The following is a 27,352-nucleotide window of genomic DNA, read 5'->3' on the forward strand; positions in this document are numbered from 1 at the left end:
CTCACGAGCCCTGTGTAGCTCTAGATGTTTCCTCAGGTGATCCTGCTACCCTTGCTGGCAGCCACCAGGCCCTCTGGACCACGCTGGCCCACGTCACTGAGGGTCTGCACTCAAGGCCCTACCTACTCCTCTGTTATTTATATTGCAGTGTCATGTGGGCATGACATGATCATCACAGTTATGGAGGAGAACCACCATGGTGGCCTCCAGAAGACTGTGGCCCTCAGCCAGATCAACAAAATAAACAGAGCAGCCCAATGATGGAAGAGAGGAGTCACAAGACCCTTACCCAAGATTCCAGCGGCATTGGTGATATGTGTCTAAGTATACAGGAGGTGGAAGGTTAAGTCATCATATCTAGCTTAATTTCAGTCTTAAGGAGCTTCCTGTCCCCTGTATTTGGCCATTGGATGAGCCTGCAGAGGGTAGGTTATCTGTGAACATCCCGGTCTACGTAGTGAGAGTCTGTCTCAAGAAACCAAAGACACCATTCTATGAGGCCGGGTGAGGTGTCTCAAGCCCGTAATTCCAGAACCCAGGAGGCAGAAGCCTACCTTGTGTTCCAGGCTAAACTGGGCTACAGCGTTGAGAGCCAGTCTAAAAAATCACAAAAATCAGGTTGTGGATAAGTCATCTAAGACCACATTTTTCGTAATTCTATTTATATACAAAGTTCTGAATCTGTGACAGAAACTCCCAACAGTAGAGGTAAGAAGGGACGCATTGTCACTGATGGTGGTACACGGTACCAACCCTATGTTGGTACGATGCAGGTGGGTTTGGTTTGACCTCAATAAAAACATTAACGTTTCGTCAATCTGAAGGGCTAACGCGAGCCGGGCGGGGATGGCGGATGCCTTTAAATCCCAGCGGTCGGATCTCTAGTTCGAGGTCAGGCTGACAGCCAAGGTTACAGAGAAACCCTTATCTCGAAAAATAAAAACATAAAGAAAGCCAAGCACCCGGTGCGGAAGGAATGCGTGGCACAGAGAGGCCCAAAGCAAACGCAAAACAAAACAAACAAACAAAAAAACCACCAGCAATTAACTCCAGTGATTTGACCAGAACAGCTGGCGCCAAGTCTATTTTAAACCCCGGGTCCTCTGCTCGGGTTCAGCCTGGGTCGGCACCGTGGATCCCACCCTCTCCGCGTTGCCAGGCGGCACATCCCGCGCCGGAGCAACCCCGCAAACTCGGCGCGCGGCCCAAGATCTGGACAGACCGGAAGACCGGCGCGCTTCGGGGCTCGCGCGCAGGAGGCGGAAGTAACGCCTCGCAGGCCTCCCAGGAGTCCTTTCGAAGCGCGACGTAGCCGGAAGCTGCTGGCGGCTGGTGAGGGGGACTCGGGACACCCAGTCCAGCTTGGCAACTCTGGCCGACCGGACCCCAGGAGGGCAGCAGGTGAGCTCGTAGCCGGGACACCCCGGGGACCCGCGGACCCTCCGTTCCTTGACCTTCCTGTTCTCACCTTACCCAGTCCCTGGTCCTCTAACCCTCGGTGCTGCGGGCCTAGGCCCTGGTCCCCTAGCACCCCGACTGTCCGACACCCCCAGTCTTCAGCCCTGACTCCACGGCCCCCGCCTCCTCCCCGTCCCTCCCATTCCCTAGCTTCCTGGCCCCGGACTCCCCAGGCTTCCGACCCGTAACGTTCCCGTTCCTCGGACCCCCAAACTCCAGGATCCCAGTGTGCGGCTGCCCTTCTCGGTCCCCAGCGGCGGCCCCATCGCGAGCGGACCTCCTCCTCGCCGCCGCCGCCGCCGCCGCCGCCGTCCAGACCCCTCGGCCCCTGAGCCTGCTGCTCTTCACGGTTTCGCGGAGCTACGTGGCCTCTCTGCACAGCCCAGTTGGCCGGGAAAAGGGCTCATCACTTCAAAAGAAGATTCTGCCCAGAGGTGCCGGGAAGCCAGACTCCCTAGCCTCAGCTGGTTGAGATAGCACCTTCTTGGCCTTTGAAGTGAGTACCCTGCAGAAGGAAGAAGAAGAAAAAAAATAAATAAATAGAAACCTAACCATCAAAAAAATCCCCCAAAGGACCAGGCTTCTAAACCTTTTCTCGGTTTCACTAGAAAGGATGTGCTTATGTTTGTCTTCTTAAGGCACCACAGGTCAGAAATAATCCACCGTTTCAGGCTTCGTATTTCTGCTGCGCTGTGTTTGCAGCATTGGAGCCCTACCTGTGGTCCCGGGCAAGGGAATGCTCCAAAACTACCAGTTCTTCAGAGCGAGGAGGCGTAGCTTAGACATGGGTTCTTTGTGTGCTGTTCTGAGAAAGACAGTACTTCTCCTTGTCACCCACAGTGTATGTAGCCTTAGGGCCAAGCTATGTTCCCAAATGTCCCTCTTGACCTCAGAGATTGATCACGTCCCAGTTTAAGAACCAAATGCTCTGTAGTGTGATGTGGAGCTTAGTAAAGCCTGAAAATACCCTTATTTGCTCAGTATTTACTGGTTATGTCTACTTGAAGGAAGAGGTTCTTTTTTTGTTTTTTGTTTTTGGTCATTTTATGATTTCAGCTGTTAAGACTTCTTAGGGGTGGGTGAGATGGATGCCACCAAGACTGACCACCTGAATTTGATCCTTGGAACTCACGTGGAGGAAATGGCTGACTCTCACCTTCTAGACTTCTAGGCATGTACTGTGGACATGCTATACACACCCAAGTTAGAATTTTGTTTGTTTGTTTGTTTGTTTTTATTTGGTTTTACGAGGCAGGGTTTCTCTGTATTGTTTTGGAGGTTGTCTGTCCAGCCCGGCCTCGAACTCACAGAGATCCACCTGCCTCTGCCTCCCGAGTGCTGGGATTAAAGGCGTGCGCCACCACCGCCTGGCTGTTTGTTTGTTTGTTTGTTTGTTTGTTTTTTTAAAGATTTGGGTCTGTATTTAGGCCCATGAAAGTGAGGAACGTGTTTCCATGTTACTAAACAACATTTAGTTAAGTGATTACTCACCAGTACCCAAAGTTTGCCAGACAGGACAGTCCCTTAAATCCAAGCCAAGCCAGGCATGGTGGCGCACACCTTTAATCCCAGCACTTGGGAAGCAGAGGCGGGTGGGTCTCTGTGAGCTTGAGCCCAACCTAGGCTGCATAGTGAGTTCCAGGACAGCTAGGGGAATATAGAAAGACCCTGTCTCAAAAACAAAGAAAGCCCAAGCCGAATCATCTACTTTCCCCCCAAGCCCCCCATAGCTGTGATTGTCCTTCTGCTCTATTTTACACAGTCAGAACTTCAGCGTAGTCTGGTGAGATGCTGACTTCTTGCCTTTGTTTGCATCCTTTGTGTAGTTCTGGCAGGCTCAGTGCTTTGGATATTGGGGCTGAGTATAGAAACCTGCACTGGTCTTGGTTGGTGATGGCTGTTCATGTAGCTGCCGGAGAAGAATGCAGAGGGATCTGTGGACTCAGATCTTCCGGTGTCTCTCTAAAAGCTCTGAACTGTCTGGGGGTGTGCATGAGTGGATGCCTGGGGTGCTAACTGTTCTGCCTGAATGAGTCATGCCAGGGCCTGCATCCCACATTGCAGGAGTCTGCATTTGTGTGTTCGTGGCTTTAGGATGCCATTCTAACATGTAGTTAACACAGTGGAAAGAAGCCAGAGTGAGCTAGGACTTAGTTTCAAACAGTTACAGAAAACAAGTATTTCGTGACATCGGGCAGAAGGGGATCCTAGTCATGCTGAAAGACAGACATTTCAAGATTCAGGAGAATTGGTGGGTCGGGAGTCAAGATCCTCTTTACCGAACACCATATTTCTTCAGATTTATTCAAAATGAAATATAGTATTTAGAACAGAGGCTTTCTGTTTGGTATTTTTTTGTGTGATCCACATGAGTAGAAAATGGTTGTTTTCAGCCTAACAGTAAGTAAATAGCAAGGTGTAACACCGAAAACCTATAGCTTCTGTCAGAGGACTTACCAGTTTTGTTTGTCTGTTTGTTTTACGTGTGTTGCCCTGTGAATTAGAGGAAACAGCATGACTATTGGGATGGGTGAGTTCTGGAAAGACCACACCTGACTGGTAGGCTAGCAAGGGGGATGGCTAGAGGCCCAGGTTCTGCCTCCAGTATCCTCAGTGCTGGTGTGTGCATTAACACTGGGATTATTTATGTCCAGCCTTGTGGTTGGCACAGTGTTCCTTTTGTATTATTTTCCCAGTCCTGAATTAAATGGACCCCACTAGCTAAAGTTAATCATTGCCGAAACTGGCCAATATGAAGAAAAGAATAGAGGCTAAGGAGACAGTCCAGGGGATAAGAGCACTTTCTATAATATGTGTGAGGATCTGAGTTCAAATCTCCAGTACCTACATAAAAGCCAGGCATGGCTGCACATGTCTATAACCCCAACCTTGGAGGATGGGAACTGGAAGATTGTGGGAGCTTGTTTCCAGTGGAGCTCCAAGTTCAGTACCCAAAGGAACAGGATGGAAATCTGAGGAACACAGCCTGTAACCTGTGGTCTCAATGTGTGTGTACACAGGTATACATGTGGATGGACAGGCACAAACAGACAGAAGAAAGGAAGGGAATATTAAAAAAGGAAATGAGCTTTTTCTCTTCAGCCAAGCCTTACTGCTGTTCCCACCAAAGGCTCTGTGCGGGTGGCCTGGTCGTTAATGTGTCCTGTGGCTGTATTATCTCACAGACTCACACCATTTCGAGGAGTACTTCCTTGCCCTTTGTTGCAGCCTCAGGGCTTCCTGCACCAGCTGGGAGAGCTGGTAGGGAGGTAGGAAGTGAGAAATGCTCTTTTCCACCACTGAGTTGCCCTTCTTAGTAGGGAAACAGATTTAGCAGCCAATCTTCATGTGTTTTGTAAAGTCAACTCCTTGTGAGTTTTATCACCAAATGACAGAACTTTTTTATCAGGCACGTAGTAGCTGAACTCGTACTTCATGGCATTCCCTCCCCCCATGTGAAGTGCCTCCTTGGTAAGTGGCTCCCGGACTGTGCAGGACTACCACTGTCAAACCAGAGCAGCTTTGTGGCAGATCTTACGACGTCATCTCTAGTGCTGTTGCACGACCGAGTCATTTTCTTTCTTGCATAGTAAGCCATTGTAAGGGTTTGCTTTCCTCCTTGCAGAGCCATGGCCAGTCCAAGAACCAGAAAAGTGCTTAAAGAAGTCAGGGCACAGGATGAGAACAATGTGAGTGTGAACCTGTGGGCTGGGCTTGGGTGGGCAGGTGGATGTCTTGGTGTAAGATGCAGCTACTGTTATGTGTCCCTCCTTGGAGGGGCTGATCATGTCACAGGGGAGCTGTCGCTGGTGCTCACTTGTGTGGCTGTAGGGTGTGGGACGTCTGTCATACTGCTCAGGTTGTGCTGAGGGTGCTTGGTCTCCTTCCTGAACATTTTTCTCATGAGAGGTTCTTTATCTTCATGCCACCTCCCCCTTTGTCCTGAACCCACATCCTTTGAGCCACCTGTTGGGCTTATTGGCACTAGCTCTCTTTAGTCCAGTCTTTGCCCATGTGGGGCATTCCTCTTCTGAATATTTTTGGAGCATCTTTGGTGAGTTGCGTGTGGCTCCCCTTTGCAGGTTTGCTTTGAGTGTGGTGCATTCAATCCTCAGTGGGTCAGCGTGACTTACGGCATCTGGATCTGCCTGGAATGCTCTGGGAGACACCGTGGGCTTGGGGTGCACCTCAGGTCAGTGTCTTCCTGCCACTCAGCTCCTGCACATTCTGCTTCCGTCCTACTATCCATGTTGTGGGGCCTGCTGCTCAAACCCCTGTCTGACAGGATGTGAGGGAACAGTCCTCCACCTTGTTAGGTGGTCCTCACTCCACTAACACCAGCTTCTTCTGGCTTCTGCCTCAATACTAGAAGCACCTGTGTCTAGCTCAGGACGTGATCTTGGGTTGGGAAGCTACTTGGGGCCCCTAATACTTGGTGATCAGATCAGACATGTGGTTTCCAGCTTTGTGCGCTCAGTGACAATGGACAAATGGAAGGACATCGAGCTTGAGAAGATGAAGGTTGGTGGGAATGCTAAGTTCCGAGAGTTCCTGGAGGCCCAGGAGGACTTTGAGCCTAACTGGTCCTTGCAGGACAAGTACAGCAGCAGAGCCGCAGCACTCTTTAGGGATAAGGTAAGGACTGAATTGGCTTGCTTCACACACAGAGGCGAGTGCATGGCACACGCTTCCACAGTGGCCAGATGTGGTTTTATTGTCTTATGGAGGCAGGCTTTTTTTGTCACTTTGAACATCTGTGGGGGCCATGCACTGTCCAAGAACAGACAAGGATAAGTGGCCTTTACTAAATCTAGGGAAGGCTCTTCTTGCCCACAGGAAACACAAATGACCTATAATTAAAGGGAGGAAAGGAACAGTGATCATAGTGCCTTAGATTAGCTCATTAGCAGACCCTCTGAAAATTTGGCCTTCCTCAGATTTGGGGCACATGCGGCGGCGGGGGGGGGGGTTCAAATTAATGAGTCCCGGGCATTTAAATTGCAACCATAGTGGCCAGTAACTCGCTGGCACTCTCATCGTCATAAGAGCCTTTGTTCATGGCTTTGTGGTACTAACTTGTAGGGTTGGATGTGCTTGAGTACATGGTATATCTCCTTATATGTTGTGTCATCTTGTCAGGTGGCTACTTTGGCAGAAGGTAGAGAGTGGTCTCTGGAGTCATCGCCTGCCCAGAACTGGACCCCACCTCAGCCCAAGATGCTGCAACCCACTGCCCACCGGTAGCTCCTCTGACCTGCTGGTCAGATCTCGACTTCACCTCACATTAGTGGTAGCTTAGGATTCCCATAGAAACCTCATTTCTTCCACTTGTTAAAAACAGCTCCGATTGTGAGCTATTCCCAGAAGTCAGTGAAAAGTAGCCTTTTAACATTTCTGAAACAGTGCAAACTTGTAATAAAAATTTACCTCAAATAGGAAGTAGCGTCTTGCCCTGTTCTGCAGGAGGGTTGGTTCCTCCCTCTCCTTGCAGGTGTACCATACAACACTATGAACAGTGCCTTTAGGGATGTGGTTGTGTGTTTATGGCATGTGGTCACTCCTCTGTGAGCTGTTGGTCATACCATAGTTTAGGCCCCAAGATGGTACAGATCCCTGTTGTGCACACCAGGTTCCACTGTGAAGAGTGTCCCCCCTGGAGGCTGGTGTAAGACAGGTGAGGCCCAAGAGATGACTGTGTACACTGAATGACGGCACATCTACAGAACTTAATCAGAAGCTCCTAGCGCTGCTGGTGGCTTCAGTCTTATTTCCCAGGTCTCAACCCTGGCAAGTGTAGAATTCACTGTCAGCTGCTGTTAACTGGGCAGAGAACCACTGGACTTTATGCCTGAGCATCCTATGGGTCAGAGCTGGTTGCTGCTTGACCCCATATATGAGATGTAAGGTCCTCATCACAAAGACTGTGTGGTTTCGTCTGGTATTGTCAAGGCCTTACTGGCCTTTAACTGTCTGTTTCAGACCCTCTGGTCAGCCACAGAATGTGACTGCCTCTGGCGACAAGGCTTTTGAAGACTGGCTGAATGATGACCTGGGCTCCTATCAGGGGTAAGGCCTCTTAAGCCAGGAATAGCAAGCAAGCAGCTAAGGGCAGCTTTGACAGGCCACCCTGCAGGGGTTTACGCCATTGGGTTGGGCCTCTTTCTTGTAGGGTAAGCTGGGCCTGCTCCTTCTGTATATGTCCACAGTGTGTGTGATCCAGAGTCCACGTACGGCAAACCCCAAGATGGGCCAGGTCTAATGGAGGTTTTGAATGTGGAGAAAACCCAATATTAAAGATGATGCATTTTCTTCCTGGAATCTGCCTGGCCTGTAAATGGCGCTTTCCAGTAACCCCACTTATTGGGGTTGGGTCTTGCTGGGGACCCTCAGGTCGTGTGACAGAAAGTATCTATATAGCTCCTGTGCCCATTGTCCAGAATGCAGTGTGTCCTCTGAGAGGGATGAGGCACCTCTCCTGGTGGCCAGCATCACTGTTGAGGAGTGGCAGAGTTCATGGTGTGGCTAGTGATGTCTATGTTGATTTTTCAGAGCTCAGGAGAATCGATACGTGGGGTTTGGAAACACAGTGCCACCTCAGAAGAGAGAAGACGACTTCCTCAACAATGCCATGTCGTCCCTGTACTCGGTAAGGAGACCTAGGTTCAGTAGAGTGCCTCCTGTGGCAGGCATAGCCAGAGGGTTGTCCAGTGCCAGGACAAGGAGGACCCTTCGTGGATAGAGTGGGTAGTTCTGGGGCATAGACCCTTTGATCTGATTAAAGGCCCTTTCTTGTTTACCTTCAGTGAATGGTTCTTTATGAAAACGATGGTCTTTTATTAATATCCCAAATGTGTTCAGCCACTTGCTTAATCTGGCCATAGAGATGTATTTCAAATTTACCAGAGTAGATTTCCTCAAAGCACTAAGTTTTCCATGGAGCCTGTGTACTTCTCATCTCCAGGTTGTGTCCTGAGTTCAGCAGAAGACCGACCCAGCCTTCTGGCCTGTGCTGGGTAGGCTGACTCAGGGAGTGAGGCCCCGAGCAGAAGCTGCCCAAGGTTCTGACATTCTGCTGGGGTGTGGTGCTGGGTTGGGGGCAGTTTGTCTGCTTTCAGGGCAGCTTGGAAGCTCCAGGTCAGAACCTCGGGGCATGGCATCTTAGGCTTGCTTTTTCTAGGAAGCTAATATTTTTTTAAACTAATTTATTTTTTATATTCCAATCCCAGTTCCCCTCCCTCCTCTCCTCCTGCTCCCCCAACTTCCTCCACTCCCACCCAACCTCCCATCTGCTCCTCAAGGGAGGGTAAGACCTCCCCTAGGTAGTCTACTAAGTCTGTCCCATTATCTCCTTGAGGCAGGACCAAGGCACCTCCCCATCCCCCACACCCCTGTGTCTAGGCTGAGCAAGGTATCTCTCCATATAGAATGAGCTCCACTAAGTCAGTTTGTGCATTAGAGTTAGGTCTTGGACCCACTGCCAGTGGCCTTACATATTGTCCCAGCCCCACCATTGTCACCTATATTAAGGGAGTCTAGTTTGGTCTTATGGAGGTTCCCCATTTGTCAGACCTGAGTCATTGACCTCTCACTAGCTCGGGTCAGCTGATTCTGTGGGTTTCCCCATCATGGTCTTGACTCCTTTGTTCATATTATCGCTCCTCCAGAAATTAATATTTTTAAAGCTACTTTTGTTCTTTGCGGTGTTGTGTTCTGTAGTAATCATAAATGCAAGCACCCGGAAGGGCCGGCAGGGGCTGCTGCTAAGTGCCAGGTTATACATCCATTCCTGGATGCTGCAAGTGAAAAGAGGAGGGAATAGGTCAGACGTGGTAGGACACACCTTTAATTCCAGCACTGGGGAGGCAGAGGCAGGCAGATCTCCACTATTACTTAGATTGCCTGTTGGTGTCATCCTTGTAGATCTCTGGAAATCTCACTAGTGCCATATCTCTCCTCAAACCTATAGTGGCTCTCTCTATTATGGTATCTCTCATCCTGCTCTCTATTCTTCCCCCAACTAAATCTTCCTGCTCCCCCATGCCCTCCTCTTCCCTCCTCTTTTCCTCCTCTCTTTTTCCAGCTCCCTTTCCCCTCCCTGTAAAGAGAAGACTTTTCCTTGCCAGCCGCATTGGTCCCCCCCCCGCCAGTCGCCTGGGCTCTGCCGCGTTGTAGTCCCCAAATAACACACAAGACGCTGTATTAATTATGAAGCTGTTGGCCTTGCTTGTTTCTTATTGGCTATCTCTGACTTAAGTATTTACCCCTATGGCGGTTACATCTTGACTCCCTGTGTTTCTCCTACCCAAAGTCCTCCTGGACTCCTAGTCCCACCTGTCTTGCTTCGTTGTTGGCCAATAGTGCTTTATTGACATACACACAGGACTTCCCCATCACCTCCCCCCATGTTCCCAATCAGCTCAGGGGATCCTGTCCCATTCCCCTTCTCTGGGTACCATGCATATCTCTCTTAGGATCCTCCCTGTTTCCCTGACTCTGGTGGTGGGATTGTAGGCTGACAATCCCCTGCTCCATGTCTAAAATTCATATATGAGTGAGTACATACCATGTTTATCTTTTTATGACTGGGTTACCTCACTCAGGATGGTTTCTTCTAATGTCATCCATTTGCCTGCGAATTTCAAGATTCCATTGGTTTTTTTCCATCGAGTAGTACTTCATTGTGCAAATGTACCATATTTTCTCTATCCACTCTTCAGCTGAGGGGCATCTAGGTTGTTTCCAGGTTCTGGATATTACATATAATGCTGCTATGAGCATAGTTGAACAGATGTCCTTATTGTATGAATGTGCATCTTTTGGGTATATGCCTAAGTGGAATTGCTGGATCTTGTGGTAGACTGATTCCCGTTTTCCTGACAGACAGGCAGTGCTCTTAACCTCTGAGCCATCTCTCCAGCCCCTGATGACCTTTTCTAAGGAACACCAGTGATTATAGATGTCTCTTAAAGTATATTGGTTCCTCTGCACTATCTTGGGGGGACAAAAGCCAGTTTTGGTCTAAGGGGGGTGTTTTATATTGAAGTAGCTTTAACTTTGAATTTAGAGGAAAGCCTTTGCCCATCACCATCTGTTCCTCTGGAAGGCGGGAAGGAGTAAGGAAAGAAGTGAGCACAGCTCTGCCGACACCCTTTACCTCTGCCCAAGAGCCCTGGTAGCCTTCCTGTGCTGTGGTTGGCGTTTTAGTCCTTCCTCTTGGGAAGGGCAGTACTGAAGTGTGCCGTGTGCAGCAGCTGGCAAGGGGAGTGTGGATACTACAGCACTGGGCTGCCTATGACTGGTCACAAGCTGTAGAAGTGTTTGAAGTGCCTTCTGTGGAGCCCTGCTTTGCCGTTGTGTCAAGAGTGTGGCATGTACAGGGTCTAGAAAAGCCATGCTCCAACATTCTCTGTTGTCTTCTCAGGGCTGGAGCAGTTTTACCACTGGGGCGAGCAAGTTTGCTTCTGCGGCGAAGGAGGGTGTAAGTAACTGGGTGCACGCTGTCTACCACTGGCCCAGAGTCCTGGGAGAAGGGTCCCAGGGTCCTTCCACACACTGGTCTTCACCGTTCCAGCAGACAAGCATGGGCCTTGTCTACTGCAGGATGGCCCAGGAACCCTTACTGTAGCAGAAGGTGTTTGTTTTTGTGTCAATAACAAACTGCTTGCAGAAGTTGACTTGACTTCATGTGGTTGGAGACAGACACGGTCCTTAGTGAATAGCTGACGGGTACCAGTGCCTGAATTTTTGCCTTTGGGTCTTGAGAGTGGTGTTGGGATAGTCTAGTTCCTCCCTTGGTTTTACTTAAAATGAGAGGAGAACTTGAGGGTCCTTGTTGGAATAGACTGTGTTGTATAGGCAGCATGTCTGACTCTGGCGATGAGCTGGCAAACACTGGAAGAAACCAGAAAGTGTAGACTTTCAGCCTAAGATTGGGCTGTGTGGCCATGGTATTGGCCCACTGTATCTGCCCTTCCTGTCCATCTCTAGAAAGACCGGTGCCAGGGAAGGTCTAGTTACCTTCCAGCTTGGGCATCGGTGCACAGGCCTACTTTTTCTCAGATGTCAGCAGTTCTTTATGTCTAGGTAAGTGAGAGACCATGCTGCCCACATGTTGAACAAGTAGGGGCAGGGGTGGCTGCTGGGCCCAAACATGCCTTACCCACAGCAGTTTGTGGGCTTGTTACAGCATCTGCTAAGCCAGGACTCCCTACAGCAACCTGGTCTCTGAGAGCTGTTGCCAGGTTGGTGCTGACAGCCTGGGTACTTGGTAGGAGGGTGTTCTGGAACTAACTCCACCTGGGCCCCATATAGATAAAGCCTTCTGGGTCAGGGTTAAGAAATTTGACTACAAAATGCTGGGTTTTGTTTTTCCCTTTTAGGCTACAAAATTTGGATCCCAAGCAAGTCAGAAGGTAAAAGGGGGGAGCTTTTGTTCTCTGCTTTAAAACCTGTTAGTCTTATATCATATGCAGAGTCTGGAAGCATCCTGGACTGGATGCTCAGAGTCTGAGGGCCTAGTGAAGAAGGCCCTCCTTTGTCCTCATGTGTCACTGTGCTACCTCAGTGCTTCCTGTGTTCAGGGCTTCCTCATCTGCCACAGCCACCAATAGACATGAAACCATGGTGCCATAACTGCCTTGTATGGGAAGGATTGTCTAGGCCCCGGCACTCAACCTTGGGCTGTTTGGCTGGATAGGTGTCACTGCATCCCCACTTGGCAGCTTGGTTTGTGTGGCCAGCAGTGACAGTCAGGGCTTGGCAGTTTACTTTTCTTCCAAGCTGAGAATAAGAATAGTTGCCATGCATAGAGTTCTGGTCGGCTGTCCTGTCCCCCGTGGTGAGGTGGGCGGGATTTTAGGTCCTTGTGGCCTGTAGCACTCTGTTCATATGTACTTCTGCTTCCCAGTCCTGCATCCCTAGTGATCCACCTTAGAGAGCTTTCCTGACTTAGCCTCAGAGTGTGTGAGTTGGTCTCAGGCTCCTCAGGCATATCATGGAGTTTAGACTGTGATAAATATAGAGCAGAGAAATAATGATGCCAAGGTCCAAAGTAGATTGGTGTGGATTAGTGTGGTTCTGATGCAGGTAATAAAAGGGTAATACCGTAAGCCCAGCAACCAGGCGGCTGAGGGTGAAAGGGCTGAATTGTGAGAAAGGTGAGGGGTGTGTTTTCCGAAATTTTGGGGCATTGCTAATGCGACTCCCGCCACCTGCTCTTTCTCTGCAACTGCCTTCGTGCCAACTGGGTCAAGTTTTGGGGTTACAAGCAGCATTCAGAGCCGGTAAAACCCTGTTTCTACTGGTGCATGCTGCCCCATGTCTGCTAAGCATGTGCTTTGCTCCTGGCTCATCTCCCTTTGTGTTTGGGTCACCAGTGTCACCTTCCTGGCCTGCTGGTGCTGGAAGCTCATCTTCCCAAGATCCATAGCCCATAGCCCTGGTGTTCCCTGAGCACAGTTGTCTGGGCCTGGTGGGCTCTGGATAGAAAGGCTTCTGAATTCAGTTTTTATTTCATGGGTTAATTATTCCAAACCAGGTAACATCTGGAATCACACCTTCCTATGTTAATGAATTATCCCCCTTCAAACCTTTTATCTGGTCTTGCTTTGAGGTTAAGGTCCCGGAAAGTCATATTCTTAAGGTGCTCAAAGCTTCATGGCCATTACCGTGGTGGCACCAGGAGAGGCTGTATCTGCTACTTCTCCTACCCTTTTTTCCTCCTTCCATCCAGTCTCGCACATAGGCTTTTCTCCCACGTGAGTCTCAGTGCCTACTTGAGGAAGTGGATGAAGAGGGGCCTGCAGTTAGCACAGCCCTGTCTGTCCGCCTTACTGTGGACTGGTGCCAGTGCTGCCCCCAGCATTGTGAGGGACAGGGCCAGCGCTGCTCCCAGCATTGTGAGGGACAGTGCCAGTGCTGCCCCCAGCATTGTGAGGGACAGGGCCAGCGCTGCCCCCAGCATTGTGAGGGACAGGGCCAGCGCTGCTCCCAGTATTGTGAGGGATAGGGCCAGCTGCCCCCAGCATTGTGAGGGATAGGGCCAGCTGCTCCCAGCATTGTGAGGGAGCTTCCTTCATGCCTTGGCTCTTCTTCCATTCTGGTGTCGCTTCTACGACCCTGCTTCCCCACATGTATCCATAATCCCACTGCCTTCCTTCCTGTTGGCAAAGCTTGTGCTGTCCCCTGCTTACTGTCCAGGAACTGATGTTGCTGCATGTAAAGCTCACATAGTGTCCCTTTCCACAGGCTTCGGAGTTGGGCCACAGCCTGAATGAGAATGTTCTCAAACCTGCACAGGAGAAGGTATGGGTGGCACCAGTGGTTAAGGTGCTTGTGTGTACCACTGAGGCTCTTTATTGGCCGGGGAAATGGGTACATTGGGGATCAGCAAGATCTTACCTATAATTTTCTCTGGCTCCTTAGTCCCCCCAGTTAGCTCCCAAGAGTGTCTCTGAACTTGCTCTTCCTTCCGTTTACCCCAGTGGCCTGGCCACAGGCAGTGACACTTATCTTCAGAAGGGTATTAACCCTGGGAGAAGTCAGTAGTCCCCATCCTCACAACAGGAGTCTGGACAGCAGTTAACTTCTCCAGGAATGCACAGGTTCCTCCTTAGCGATGAGGTCTTGGGAAGCTACCGGATGGGCTCCTGGTAGGAATTGGGGAACTTAATGTGACAGGTCTCTGCACCCTGAAGCTTTAGTCCTCCTAACAGTGCCCTTTAAATTGCACAGGTGAAGGAGGGAAGGATTTTTGATGATGTGTCCAGTGGGGTCTCTCAGTTGGCATCCAAGGTAGGGCTACTCTGCTGACTTGTACAGCCAAAGCCAGTCTCCATATTCTAGACTCTGGAGCCCCACAGGGCCTTGGGCCAGCTGAGGCAGTGGCCACTGCCCTGTGATTTCTGAGGGCTTGAGGAATATGGAAACAGCTTGGTTACTGGGGACTTGCCAGCCACTAACCTGTGTTTCTTTTCTGTCTTGCTGCTGTTGGCCTGTCCCTTGGTAAGTGCTCATGCCATTGTTAGCTGTTGCTGGTCCTGTGACCTCTTCAGAGCATGGTGGAATAAGGGTGGGGTCATCATTTCCCAATGTGGTGGCAATGTAGGACACCTCCTTCATTGCACTGTGGTAAACACCTGTGGTGGCTCAAAACTTTTGAGTACTTCCAAAGTGTTAAGTGTGACTTTAGGAATGCCATGCCTTTGTGTGTGTGTGTGTAGCTCTGGCTGTTCTAGAACTCACTCTGTAGATCAGACTGGCCTTGAACTCACAGAGATCTGCCTCCTGAGCGCTGGGACTAAAGGCATGTGCACTACCACCACCTGGCACAAGGCCATGCTTTTTGCTACTCATGTGGCATTGTCTTGCCCACACAGGAGCTACTTCTGCAGAGAAGGCAGAGAGATGCTCTGAGCATCTAACTAAGCAGCCAACAACTAGTGTTGCTTCAGCACTGCTGCTGTTACTGTGTACATGTGTGTGTCTGTATCTGTCCATGACACTCCTCCAGGCTTTTCCCAGGTCTTCTCAAAAGAGCAGCACATGCCAGAGCCCCAGCTTCTTTTCATGTCTCCTTCTAGGTCCAGGGAGTTGGCAGCAAGGGATGGCGTGATGTCACTACTTTCTTTTCGGGGAAAGCAGAGGACACTTCAGACAGGTAGGCCGTGACCCCGCCCCAGGCCCTGGTGACGTGGCCTAGCATCCCCTGCCCAGTGTTGTATACATAGTCCTTTACTAGAGACAAAGTGACTGCCCTTTGACCCCCACCCCCAGGGCCCCTGGCTCATGGGCAGAAGGCTGCATGCTCTTTCCCAGTGCCCTAGTAGATGTCCTACAGTTCGGGTGATGGTTGGGAATATGTATCGAGGTAGCAGGAGGAACTCAGTCCCTTCTAACAGTTCTGTGCCCTCAGCACCAGGGTGGACCTTACCAAGGCCAAGTCAACTCTCAAAGAAAAGGATCCCTCACTTAGTAGGGTACTCTGACCCTATAAGGGTGGCTAGCAAGCACTTGAAAGGGCAGCAGCCGGTCTAGCCAGAAAGGAAGCATGGAGCTGTTGCAGGCATTAGCCACGCCCTGATCAAATGTAGGCTGGGCTTGTGAAGTGGTGAGTCTTGTTCTAGAGAGCCCCTGAGACCTGAGCAGCTTGGACGGCTTCTGTGATAACTACTGAGCATTTGTTCCTCTCTATAATAGACCCTTAGAGGGCCACAGCTACCAAAACAGCAGTGGAGACAACTCCCAGAACAACACCATAGACCAGAGCTTCTGGGAGTCCTTCGGGAGTTCTGAGCCCCCCAAGGCCAAGTCTCCAAGCAGTGACAGCTGGACCTACGCAGATGCCTCAACAGGGAGGAGGAGCTCGGACAGCTGGGATGTTTGGGGCTCAGGTTCTGCATCCAACAACAAGAACAGCAATAGTGATGGCTGGGAGAGCTGGGAGGGAGCCAGTGGGGAGGGAAGGTCAAAGGCCACCAAGAAGGCTGCCCCATCTACGGCCACTGATGAGGGCTGGGACAACCAGAACTGGTAGGAGCCTTGCTGCACCTTGGCCCCAGCTCTGCTGGGAGACGGCTGTGTTTGCACTTTACCCTTCTTGTTCCTCCTTCATTTGACCTCAGTGTGAAGACAGTGGCTCAGGCAGGACTTGAGTCGGTGCTGCCTGCCTGGTGTGGGGTGGCTTTCTCTTAGGCCTCAGGGGACGTGTCATCCATCTGCCTCTTGGGTCCTCTGAGCAGCCTTTCTAGACTCTGGGTTCTTGAGGCCCAGGCACTATCTCTGCAGCCCTGACACAGCCTGGAACTGCAGTCCTGTGCAGTGTCAGCCAAGCCAGACGTCTGCTTTTGTTGAAGTGTCTTTTAAAACTTGAAAGGTTTGCTCTAGTTCTTTTTTTTTTTTTCCTTGAAGAAAATGCCTGGAATCTTAAGGCTGGAAATGAAATGACAAAAGCAATACTGGAGCTCGCACTGCCACCGACGTCCTCACCCAAGTCCACGTCCTGTGGCCTGTGCTGTGAAACTCACTTTGTGACCCTCTGCCTTTCCTGCATCAGCCTGTCCAGCCCTCAGTTTCATGGGACAAACTCCACAGATGGCCACACACGGCAGCTTGGGCTCCGGCCCCTCTCTGGACACCTGACTTGAACTTGGCCAGCCCTGGACGGCTCAGAAATGAGGAAAGGGGAGCCAAGAGGCTGCGAGTGTTTTCAGCATATCTGTCGCTCCCACCCAGTACAGAGGAGCCTGAACATGGCGGGTGGGCTATGGGGCCAACTGCCACTGTCAGGGTTGGGGCCTCTTGACGGGGAGCCCCCCTCTAGGCAGAGCATCTGTTAGTATTTTGCCATGTATTGTGTCTACGAGTATGACAGCCCAGGCCTTCTCCCTGCCTGTTGAGGGTGCTCAGGGTCAGAGCACACTTGGTCGTGTCTCCTCGGCATGCAGCTGTCCCTCCAGACTGCCCCTCCTCCCACCCTGTGGACCTTGTAGAACACTGCAGTTGAGACCCATGTGCTATCAGTGGTTGTTGTGACAGCCTTTCTCTCCCGGGATTCCATGACTGCTGTGTGCTGTGGCCGGAGAGCCCAGCTGGGTCTCTGTCTCCTTAAACCCACTCCTGTCTTGACCCTCAGTTTGACCAGCAGTGCATGACCTGAAGCTCTGTGTGGTTTGTGTGTGTCATGTTTGCTTCTACCTCCTGGGGTTGAGCTGTCTGGACCCTAAGGCTCCAGTGCTTGGTTCACCTTGAGGATTCATGGTTCTCTGCAGCACTGATAGACCTGAGGTTTGGGGAGCCCTTGTAGGTGCTTTATCCTCAAGTGGGCATGGATACTGCTTGGCAGTTGGGTCACAGAACATCTCTGAGCTAGGAAAGCAAGGGGAGATAGATACCCAGAACTTGTGACTGGCAGAGCAACCACAGGTAGATGAGATCAGAGGTCAGAGACATGGGGCGAGAAGCCATGGGATCTGTGGGAGCACATAGAAAGTTGGTCAAAAGCCATGGAAGTCTGAGCATGGAGGAAAGACCTATACCGAGTGCTGGTACATTCCCAGAGCAGAGACCGTGAGTCCGTGGATATAGGGTGACATAATGGGGATGAAATCTGTTGGTGGGTCTGGGAAGCTGCCTGCTCCAGGTCATTTTAGGAGTGGGAAATGACCCTCGCTATACCTACAGTTTCCTCTGGTACTGTGTTCAGTAAATAGAGGGACTGCAAATCTTGAGGATTGTTCTAACAACCCAGAGCCCTCCATCTAGATCACTTGTACAAGCCTCCTGAAGGAAACGGCAAGTAAGGCCCATGTCAAGGTACTAGAGCCTTTGGCTGGATTTTGGAGCCTGTATATGGGGAACTTGGCAGAGTATATCCTACAAACAAACCCTATAGGACTCTTCCCCCTTGGGTATAGGTACACAAACATGCCAGGTACTTCTGGGCTTCAAGGAGGCAACGGTTTGAGGATAGGCCTGGTTAGACTTACGTTGATAGTCTGGACCTAGGTGACCCGGCTGCCTCTGGTTGTAAGGTAGGAGAGAGAATCAGGCGGTGCTGTCTTGGACTGGTCCTGAGCTTGTGGCTTGGGTAGGTAGCCATTCCTGGGCAGTGTTATCCAGAGACTCCACATTCTTCTTGGGGGCAGGTGGTGGTTTGCCTCTGCCTTCCATCATCCTGGCCTTGGCCAAGAGATGTCTAGTGGGGAAATGTGGAGCCTCCTGTATGAGTAGTGGCCTACAGAGGGTCTTGTCCACTCGTAGCACCAAAGGTCCAGGGGTTTGCTGATACTGATGCATGGTCTCCCATCAAGTGTCCTTAGTGGAGTTGGTGCTTAGCTGAAACTGGTCTTGGCCTCTGGCTAGCTGTGGGGAGTATGGGCTCTGGCGCCAAAGGGGCAACTGTCTCTCAAGTCAGGCTTTGCTCCAGACTTCTTGCCCAAACAGCTGGGCCAGAGGGCACTTTGGGTCAGCCCTGCTGATAATATTCTGAGTGTCCACTAGCCGTTTCCCAGTCAACACACTTGATGGCTTGTGTTGTCACATCTTCTGGTCCCCTGTTATCAAGCCGTGGTCCAGGAAAAAGATGAGCAGACTCCAGGGCACTCTGCTCTGGCTTGGTTTGCATGGGTTATGGCATAGATCCCAGAGCATGGGCGTGGGGTGTACACATGCCATTGCTAGGTACAGGGGAAGCAGGGCCATTGTTCTGGTTTAAGAGCTTCCAGGGCGTCACCAGGCAGTGTGAAGGAGAAGATACAGGGTAGCCCAGCTGAGGACCACAGTGCAGGGAGTGCTGAGGTGTCAGTGCATGTATGACAGTGTTTGTTTCAGGGTGCCTATAAGCTGTAGCCACACATGCACATACCCAGAGATTACCAGAATGAGCTCCTTCATCTGACCTCAGTGAAGGTCTCCAGACACTGAGCCTTCATCTGAGGTTGTGGGATTTGTTTGGGTCCTTAGGAACAGGGCAAGGACCCAGGGTTAGAGCTTTTGGCATAACATTGATAAGGAAGGCTGTGCCCCACTTGCCTGGATTATGTATTGGTCATTGGCCAGGTTTGCTCAAGGCTGTGTGTAACTCAGGTTGTCACCTCGTCACCTGGCAAGGGTGGTATTATGTGAGGGGCTACGATGAATAATTGGCAGCCATAACTAACCTGCAGGTGAGGTGATTCAGCTCAGAGAAGAATACCTATGGAGGAGGTGCCTAGCAATTGCTGTTCCCACAGACATGAATAACCTCTGACCAAGTAGAATATAAGTCATTCAGTTCAAGGAACATATCCCAGGGTGAGTCCCTTATCCATCCCCAGGGCAACTCAGTAGGGAGCCCCACAGGGTCCTGTGAGACAGGAAAGGCTGATGGTTCTGCAGCTTTGGGATCCTGCTGGGCTCTGGGGCTAAGCTAGAGGTCAGGCTGGGTGGATGTAAGAGTTAGGAGGCAGAACTTGGGTCAGGCTAAGATATATGGTGGGTTGGAGCCAATGTGTAGTTGAAAACAAAGTTGAGGCTGCACTAGTCCCATGGGAGGCCTTCACAAGCCATGCCTTCAGGTGGGAGCAGGGGCTCTTTTCTCCTAGGCCTAGTCTGCTGGGCCAGCTTGCCAAGAGCTTTGCTGAGGGCAGAGCTTGCCTAGCCCATTAATTCTGGAGTGGCTCAGGAAGGCAGACAGTGCAAGGGCATCCCAGGTGGTAAGCAGTGTAGGCACGGGCCTGCTCCAGGTAAACACCTGCCTGGTTCTAGGGCAAACAGGAAGGAAGGGAATAGAAATCATGAACCCTAGTGGTGGGTAGAATCTATGTGGATCTTCCCCCAAATAGGCTAGCAGAGACTCCCAAGTGCTATCAACTCAGCACCCAGGGCCACACATGCTGGCCTTTGTTCTCAAGAAGCCTGTGGAACAGGCTTTTGGCTGTTCCCTACTGCCCCTAGTGGGATTCCCATCGTGGCACGAAATGGGGTCCTTTGTGCTGGGACCACCATCTCATTGTTGGAAACACGCCCTAGGCAGTAGCAGATAGAAGGGAGGACTTAAGGGCGGGACGAGTGATGTCAGGGAAGGGGGACGTTCATAAGCCCCAGCCTTGCAGTGGGCACGGCTGGATCGGGAGGGCCGAGAGGCATTGGGGAGAGGGGAGCACTATCTCGGAGCAGGTGAGTAACTCATCTATGGCCCCTGGGCTGGGTGGGTGAGGGGACCACCAGAGAATCCACCCAGGGCTGTACTAGAGGGTGACTTTGACCTTTCAGAAAGATTGGGCTAGGTGCTGAGGCCTCACAATCAGAGGGACCAAGTGCAGCCTGGACACCTGAGCAGGTTCTGGGGACCCTGTGAGGGTCTCAGGCGACACTGCTGGTATCAGCTGTGACCACCCTGGCCATGAGGTAGTAAGGGGTCTGGCTTCAGTATGAGTCAGAAGGTCAGGGACATCTGTGTGGCACCTTGTAGACCAACGGGACAGTGGTTCACAGCACTGAGGCCTTGGTTTAAATTCCCTGCATGGATGCATACCTACTCTAGGATGGTGGTTCTCAACCTTCCCAATGCTGCAACCCCCTAATATAGTTCCTCATGTTTTCTGGTGACCCCTCAACCATAAAATTATTTTCATTGATACTTTGTAACTAACTTGGCTACTGTTATGAATCATAATGTAAATATATGTTTTCCAATGGTCGTAGGTCATCCCTGTGAACTGGCCGTTAAAACCCTCAGGGGTCATGACCCACAGGTTGAAAACTACTACTCTAGGGTATTTATATCAGTCTGCAGTCTCTCTGCAGATCTGGGTCCTGCTCAGGGATAGCGGAAGTCCTTGCAGAAGGTGCCCTTGAGAATACAGGGAAGCTGTGCAGCTGTAGGTCCTTCCTTCAGTGGAGTGGATTCCTCAGGACTCTGGTCACCTCAGGCTCACACATTCCAGACTGGGTCATGTTTGTGCCCCTCCTCCAAAATACCACCCCTGGGCAGTGGTATTGTCTCCCAGGTTTCCCAAAACTTTTGATCCCTACCCAGTGCCCCCTGATGTGACTGCCTGCTTCTGCTCTAATCAGAATTTGGTCTCAAACGTCTCCTTTGCTTGAGGGCAAGCCACCCAATGTGAAGACCTTGATGGTAGGATTCTAACCAAGCCAACCCCAGACACCATGTGGGGCTGCTGGGGCTTCAAGGTATCGCCACTCTTGGCGACACCCCACTGTGTGGGTCTGTTGTGGATGTGAGCACCAGAAGGAGCATGGGCGAGCATGCTGCACTGGGCCCTACCCAAGGAGAACTGGTTGCCAGCAGAGGATACTGTGGAGTACACAAGGAGGCTGTGCAACTAAGGGTCCTTTGTTCAGTGGGACGTCCCAGTATGGCTTCATGCTGGTCTTAGATCCTCACTCAGTGTCTGTCACCATTCCAATAATGACAAGTCGTAGGCCTCTGGGCACCACACACGTAGAGACACCCTGCTGGCCCATGGGAATGGACGGAGAAACTAGCTTTCTGGTCATGGAGAGGACAGACAGATGAACGAGTGGTGAAGGGCTGTGACCTCTCCTCCCGCAGGCTGCTCGCCATGAGCCCCCGAGGCTCCCGCCTCCACTTCTGCCTCTGGATGTTGGGTGCCACTTTGGCACTGGGGCAGGGACAAGGTAAGGAGACAATGCCACTCCATAACAGGCATTTCCTCAGATTAAATGCCTCTCTGTAAGGGATGTTGCAGCAACAGGCAAGGTATCAGAGGGAGGGAGCCCTCATTCTCAGCTTTTGCCTTGACCTTTGGCCTTGTGGTCTTTCAGCCTTTCCTGGGGAGGCTTCTTTGCCTCGGTTTTTTCAAGATTATGGGCATACCCTAATGTAATCCTGTACCAATGCTTTGCTTCGTTGTTCTGTAAACTGTTCAGTGTGGTCTCAGACAACACACACACACACACAGCTTAATAGAAAGCAAGATTCCTGCCTCCTCCTCCCCAAGAAGAAAAGGCCTTCCTGCACTGTTTTAGACAGGTGGTACATCCCTCCTCTCTATACAAGTCTTGGGACAAGAGTTTCCATCTGGTCCCTTCCTACTGGTCCACTCAAGCTGTTCTCCCTGGGAAAGGTTCCCCTGGTTTCTTCCATGACCCCCAAGGGATGTGCACAGGACTTGAGGGAGGGTCCATGTTCCAGACTCCTTTCAGTGGACCTGCTGTCTCAGGTGGGTCCCTGGAAGGCAAGTTCCTGTATCCCTACAGCCTTCACACTCATGGCTACACCTAGCTCCCAGAGGCAATGTGTGTGTTCCTCAAGGCACCTGACAGATTTGAATCTGTTTCTAGGGTTACATCAATGGCTAGCCTCATCCAAGTTAAGAACATCCATCTCTTCCTGTCCTCTATTATCCACTGCACTGTAGGTGGGTCCGACTCAGGTTGGCCTGTAGCCAACAGACTTCATTTCCCAGCATGTCCACCATCCAGGGAGGTGACTGCCATATGGGAAGGTCCCTCAGCTCCCTTTGTTCAGACAGAGGAACCCCAAGGTGGGCTTGCGGACTGGGATTTCAATTAGAAGGAAGCCTTTGCTGTATGACCAGCTTAGAGTGATTCTGCAAGACCCACAAATATGTTGCCCCCCCCACCTCAGGTCTCAGCATGACAAGCTGCCCCCTCAGCCCTTGGCACGGCTGGGGTGGGCTGGGGTCTCAGAGGCCAACCAAAGAGGCAGGGCCCACATGTCCAGCAACCAGCTGGGAGGTGCAGCTGAGGTTAGGGGTTAGGGAGGGGAGGTTAGGGAGTCTGTGCTGTCTCTGAGAGGGAAGTTCTAAAAGCCTGTAACACATTGCAGGGAGAGGGGAGAAACAGAAGGCTCTTCATGAGCAAGAGTGGGGGCCCCTGTCCACAGCTGGCCTGTCAGAGCCCCCACCTTATCCTGACACATTCCTGCCTTTCAGTAGATCACTGCCAGCAGCCAAGTCCATCCGGAAACAGTTCATTCTGAATGGGCCATTGTGTCTGTCCCAGACACCCTCACCCTTTGCCCATCTCTCTGTGCCCCAGCACATGGTGAGGAGACTAGAGGAGGCCTCTGTCCCCATTTCCCAAAAATAGCTGCCTGCACCACAGAGCCCGGAAGCTTTCTGGGGGGGGGGGTCAGCACAGACTCCATTGCTGCCTCCTTCCCAGTGACCACGGGTTCCCCCTCTTCCAGGGCAGGATTATCCTATCTTGGTTTCTTTTCCTGTTGCTGTGACAGGAGAAAGGGTTTATTTAGCTCATGGGTCAAGGTGCAGTTCTTTATGGCGGGGAAGTTAAGGCAGCAGGAGCTAGAAGCAGCTGGTCACATTGCATCCACCATCAGAAAGCAACGAGAAGTTAATGCATGCTAGTGCTCAACTTACTGTCTCAGTGTCATTTAGTCTATAGTTTCCATCTATAATTAAAATGTGTCCTCCCACATTGTTAACATCAGTCTACAAAATAAAGATAAGCCCCCGCAGGCATACTCGTCTGATATCTCAGGTGTTTTTAGATTCTGTCAAGCTGATAATCCTAGCCATCACACCGCCATCACTAGCATGAGGGCTGAGGCTTGGTGTGCATCCTACACACGCCCACATATAGGCACAGGTGCACACAGACACACCGTGTGCATAAAAACAGACAGTCATCACCACATCTCCAGCTGAGGTCCTTTACCCAGTCTGCCACAAGGAATGCATCAACCTAGCACGACTTTGGCAGTTGCAGGGGATAGGGGCCTTCAGCTGCATGGCTGTTTCTACAGTCTTTCTCTAGAATGGAAGACCCAAGGCATCTTCCAAGGCTCTGGTCAGTGGGTCAGCAGCTGCTGTTTTATCTTTGCACTTCTAGTCACCACAGGGTAGACAGTGCTGATCCAAGCCTCCTCTGCAGCAGGAACTTCCCTTGGGTGGAATGAGACTCCCTTCCGCTGAAGGAGGGAGTGCAGCCTTACCATCAAAAATTCTCAAGGATGTAGCAGCTCTCCCCCACAGATTCTTCAGACACCTGGGTGGGGCTGTGTCCCTTCAAACCTCTTAGGGGAGGCCTCCCTCTGGTTGCAGGAGGTGGTCAGTCGGTCACTGGTAAGCCTGTCTTGCATCCAAACCTCCAGTCCTGTTTTTGCAGTAAGTGGCCGTCTGCGGTTGGCAGTACTGCCTGAGGACCAGCTGCAGATGAAGTGGAGGGAAGCAGAGGGAATCGGTCTTGGCTACTTGGTGCAGGTGACACCTATGGCAGGTATGCAGCTCATGTCTCCCTACTAGGCTGCCTCTCCTCTTCCCTCTGTCAGGACTGTTAGAAATGGGTCTAGGATATCAAGAAAATGACCACACAGTCCAAAGTATTTTGGTAAAGCATGAAGTTTTACTTCTGCAGGATGGTGTATAGCCAAGCTTAAGCAGGCAAGCAAGCGAGCATACCCAGTCAGAGACGCCACTGTGCTTTTGTCCATACTGCTCTCTGAGTGGTCAGAGCTGGGTCCCGCAGTCTTACAGACTGGCTAACTTAAAGCAATGTAGTTGATTAACAGAGTACAACTTCCAAGGGTACGATGCAACCTTGAGCACAAACTTGGATCTCAGAGAAATGCTGAAGGGTGCACAGGGAATTATTTTTCCTCCCAGATGCCTTTTTAAAATAAATTTTGTTAAAGACAGGACCTCCTTTGTCTCATTTAAAGCTTTGATGGGAAAAACAGTGCATTTCATTTACGTCTTCAGGAACAAGGCTTCCACCTGAGAAAAGCAATGGGAATGGCACTTGATAGTCAGTATGTGGTCACTGAGCCTACTCCAGCCAGCATCTCTCCACACCATCCAGTGGCTCCCATTCCCTGGCAAGGCCACGTCTGCATTTCCTATGTTCCTTTCCTCTGTCAGCCTCAATCACATGGAGCAGATGCAGCTGGAGAGGCCCCTGTATTCCTCTGTACCCAGCATGAGCACACACCGTTGTTCAGGACATAGGCTTTGAAGAAGTGGTGACTCCCTCGTTAGGATGAGTCCTAGGGCTTTAAGGATGGCCTGGATCCTGCATTCAGTGAGCATGTGGGAGAGAAGTTAACCCTCCAGTTACAGGGACAGTGTCATGATGACACAAGAAAGGCTTAAAACAAGCTGGGTGTGGTGAGGCTGCACCTATATTCTGATTCTTGGGAGGCTGAGGCAAGAAGATCCCCCGTTCAAGGTCAATCTGAGCTACATAGACGATGTCTTTAATTTGTCCCCCCTGGGGCTTAGAGGAAGACTAATAGCTTTAGCTCTGTAAGTTATAAAAGAGAAAATTGTAGGGATGGGCATGTAGATCAGTGGCAGTGCTTGTCCAACTTAGGTGAGGCCTTGGTGTGATTGAGGCCCAGGAAAAAAGAAAAACTAGGAATTTAAGCATCCATATTAAGTTATAATAAACATAAAAGTAAATTCGGGTAGATTAGAAGGAAATGATAGAAAAGAGAATAAAGTATAGAAATAAAAAAGAACATAAAATGAAGTGAATCAACAAAGGCAAGATATCTCATAGAATACTAATAAAATAGATATATGATACTAGTAAAATCAATAACAAAGTAATTGATTTGAGTCTAAATCTACATTCTTACAATTTGTTTTTCTTTGGAGAAGCTTCTAAACCGATAGTGACTCAGAGCATTCTTCTTAGTCAGTGTGATAATCTATCTTTAAAGTGTGTGTGCGTGTGTGTGTGTGTGTGTACGTGTGTACGTAAGTGAGTGCAACATGGATGCTCCTGGGTCTAGAGTTACAGGAATCTGTAAGCTACCCAATTTAGGCTGTGAACTGAACTTCATCCTCTACAAGAGTAGTGCATGCTCTTAATAGTTTGCCATCTTTCCAACCCCAATCTTTATCTTTTAGTTGAAACATTTTATCTATTTTTATTTAACAAAGTAATTAATTTACTTTAAGTCTACACTTTGCAAATTTGTTTTCTTTTTGATATGCTTTTATTACCCTTTTACTCTCTTCTTATTTGGGTCTAAGACTTTATGAAAAAAATTTAAACACCTGGAAGGCAGGCAGCACAGTGTGATGGAGCCTAGTGTTGGGCACTAAGCTCCACAGGCAACATGTGGCCAGTCCATCTTTGTTTCCCTCCTTACCAACCTCCTGAGCTGCAAATCTGAGACATTATATAATTCTGTCTCTATTTGTTCACCCTGAAGAAACAAGGACTCAAACACAGCTCAAGAGCCATTGGTATGACTCCAAATTAAAACCACAACTTGGCAACTCACCCAGTAAATACCTTCTACAATTAAGCAATCTTAATTAGGACTCCAAACTAGGATAAACATCCCCCAGAATTGGGGTCTTTCTGTGTAGCCCACCTTGGCCTTGTGCTCACAATTTCCTTCACTCAGCCTCCTAAGTACTGAGATCACCAAGTGTGCACCACATGCCAGGCTGAGGTATACATTTTACTAGTCCTGTACCTCTCATAATTTTTCCTCTCTCCTTTCCCCTTGGTATTTACTTGTAGGAGAAACCAGATCCCCATGTCCTTGTCTAGCATCTTTGAGATGCTGTGTGACTTGCCACTCTCTCCCCTGTGTCTCCTGCAGATTGGTAGTGGGATCTTGGTCTTTGGTAAGGTTCAAGTTGGCCTGTGTTTGCTAGTGAAGATTGTTGCTAGTGGTATGAGTGTTTCTACTGTACCGCAGATGGCATCCAGTGTCTACTTTTACTGTAAAGTTAAGACTGGCTGGCTGGGCGTTGGTGGCGCATGCCTTTAATCCCAGCACTCGGGAGGCAGAGGCAGGTGGATCTCTGTGAGTTCGAGGCCAGCCTGGTCTACAAAGCGAGTTCCAGGACAGCTTCCTAGACAATACAGAGAAACCCTGTCTCAAAAAACAAAAAAACAAAACCCAAAAAAACAAAAAAAGACTGGCTGGCAGGTATAGGTGAAGAGTTCGTGTCTTTGTGAGCTTGGTAGTTACTCACTTATCCCCTCATCTCCTGGTGACCACCTTAGACACAGCAGCACACATCCTTATAAAACATGTGGCAAGCCTGATAGCTATGTCACCTATTATGCGTGGTGTTGCAGCCACCAAACATCACGTCTCTACCTACCCTGCTTCACGAATCCTAATTCTGTAGCTATATTAAAACCTCATAACATGTTTTCAGTACGGTAGTTGGTCATTAGTCTACATCTGTGAAGGTGGGCTCATGTCCTAGCCTGATTTTCTTTTCTTTTAAATTGAGAATAGTCTCTCACTACATAGTTCAGGTTAGACTTAAACTCACCAATTCTTCTGCCTCAGCCCACTGAATGTTTGGACTTCAGGCCTGTGCCACCACAGCCAGTTGGAATCCATCTTCTGCAGCTAAAACATGTTATTATAAACAACAGAAGCATGTTAGCTTGTGCCTCCCTGCCTGGACAT

The 27,352-nt window shown here is 50.2% G+C and overlaps 2 protein-coding genes across 6 annotated transcripts in view; both read left to right on the forward strand.

Moving 5' to 3' along the window:
* Nucleotides 1-1,251: 1,251 nt before the first annotated feature.
* Arfgap1 (ADP ribosylation factor GTPase activating protein 1) lies at nt 1,252-17,114 on the forward strand. Of its 5 annotated transcripts, XM_040732654.1 has the most exons (15): nt 1,252-1,401; nt 1,678-1,954; nt 5,084-5,147; nt 5,541-5,650; nt 5,922-6,093; nt 6,598-6,698; nt 7,438-7,524; nt 8,008-8,104; nt 10,880-10,936; nt 11,838-11,870; nt 12,711-12,740; nt 13,705-13,761; nt 14,191-14,250; nt 15,039-15,115; nt 15,655-17,114. In XM_040732654.1, the coding sequence occupies exons 3-15, from the start codon at nt 5,088-5,090 to the stop codon at nt 15,989-15,991; spliced, it is 1,278 nt and encodes a 425-aa protein (XP_040588588.1). In that variant the 5' UTR covers nt 1,252-1,401; nt 1,678-1,954; nt 5,084-5,087; the 3' UTR covers nt 15,992-17,114. The 5 variants fall into 5 exon arrangements, with proteins under 5 accessions (XP_040588588.1, XP_040588590.1, XP_040588589.1 ...); XM_040732656.1 differs by lacking the exon at nt 14,191-14,250 and having other exon boundaries at nt 15,045-15,115; XM_040732655.1 differs by lacking the exon at nt 12,711-12,740.
* Nucleotides 17,115-17,260: 146 nt separating this feature from the next.
* Nucleotides 17,261-27,352, forward strand: part of Col20a1 (collagen type XX alpha 1 chain) — a 36,978-nt gene continuing 26,886 nt past the window's right edge. Inside the window, exons 1-3 of the mRNA XM_040732659.1 lie at nt 17,261-20,112; nt 21,512-21,597; nt 24,073-24,183. Coding sequence (XP_040588593.1) covers nt 21,522-21,597; nt 24,073-24,183 — 187 coding nt within the window. The 5' untranslated portion in view covers nt 17,261-20,112; nt 21,512-21,521. The remainder of the gene's footprint in view (nt 20,113-21,511; nt 21,598-24,072; nt 24,184-27,352) is intronic.

This window comes from Mesocricetus auratus, unplaced genomic scaffold (assembly GCF_017639785.1).
Source record: "Mesocricetus auratus isolate SY011 unplaced genomic scaffold, BCM_Maur_2.0 Super-Scaffold_100028, whole genome shotgun sequence".
Classification (NCBI taxonomy): Eukaryota; Metazoa; Chordata; class Mammalia; order Rodentia; family Cricetidae; genus Mesocricetus; species Mesocricetus auratus.

Coding starts and splice junctions, on each gene's coding strand:
- Arfgap1 (XM_040732654.1), top strand. CDS start 5,088: ATGGCCAGTCCAAGAACCAGAAAAGTGCTTAAAGAAGTCAGGGCACAG. Junction 5,651..5,921: donor GGGCTTGGGGTGCACCTCAG/GTCAGTGTCTTC, acceptor TGTGGTTTCCAG/CTTTGTGCGCTCAGTGACAA. Junction 6,699..7,437: donor CTGCAACCCACTGCCCACCG/GTAGCTCCTCTG, acceptor TGTCTGTTTCAG/ACCCTCTGGTCAGCCACAGA.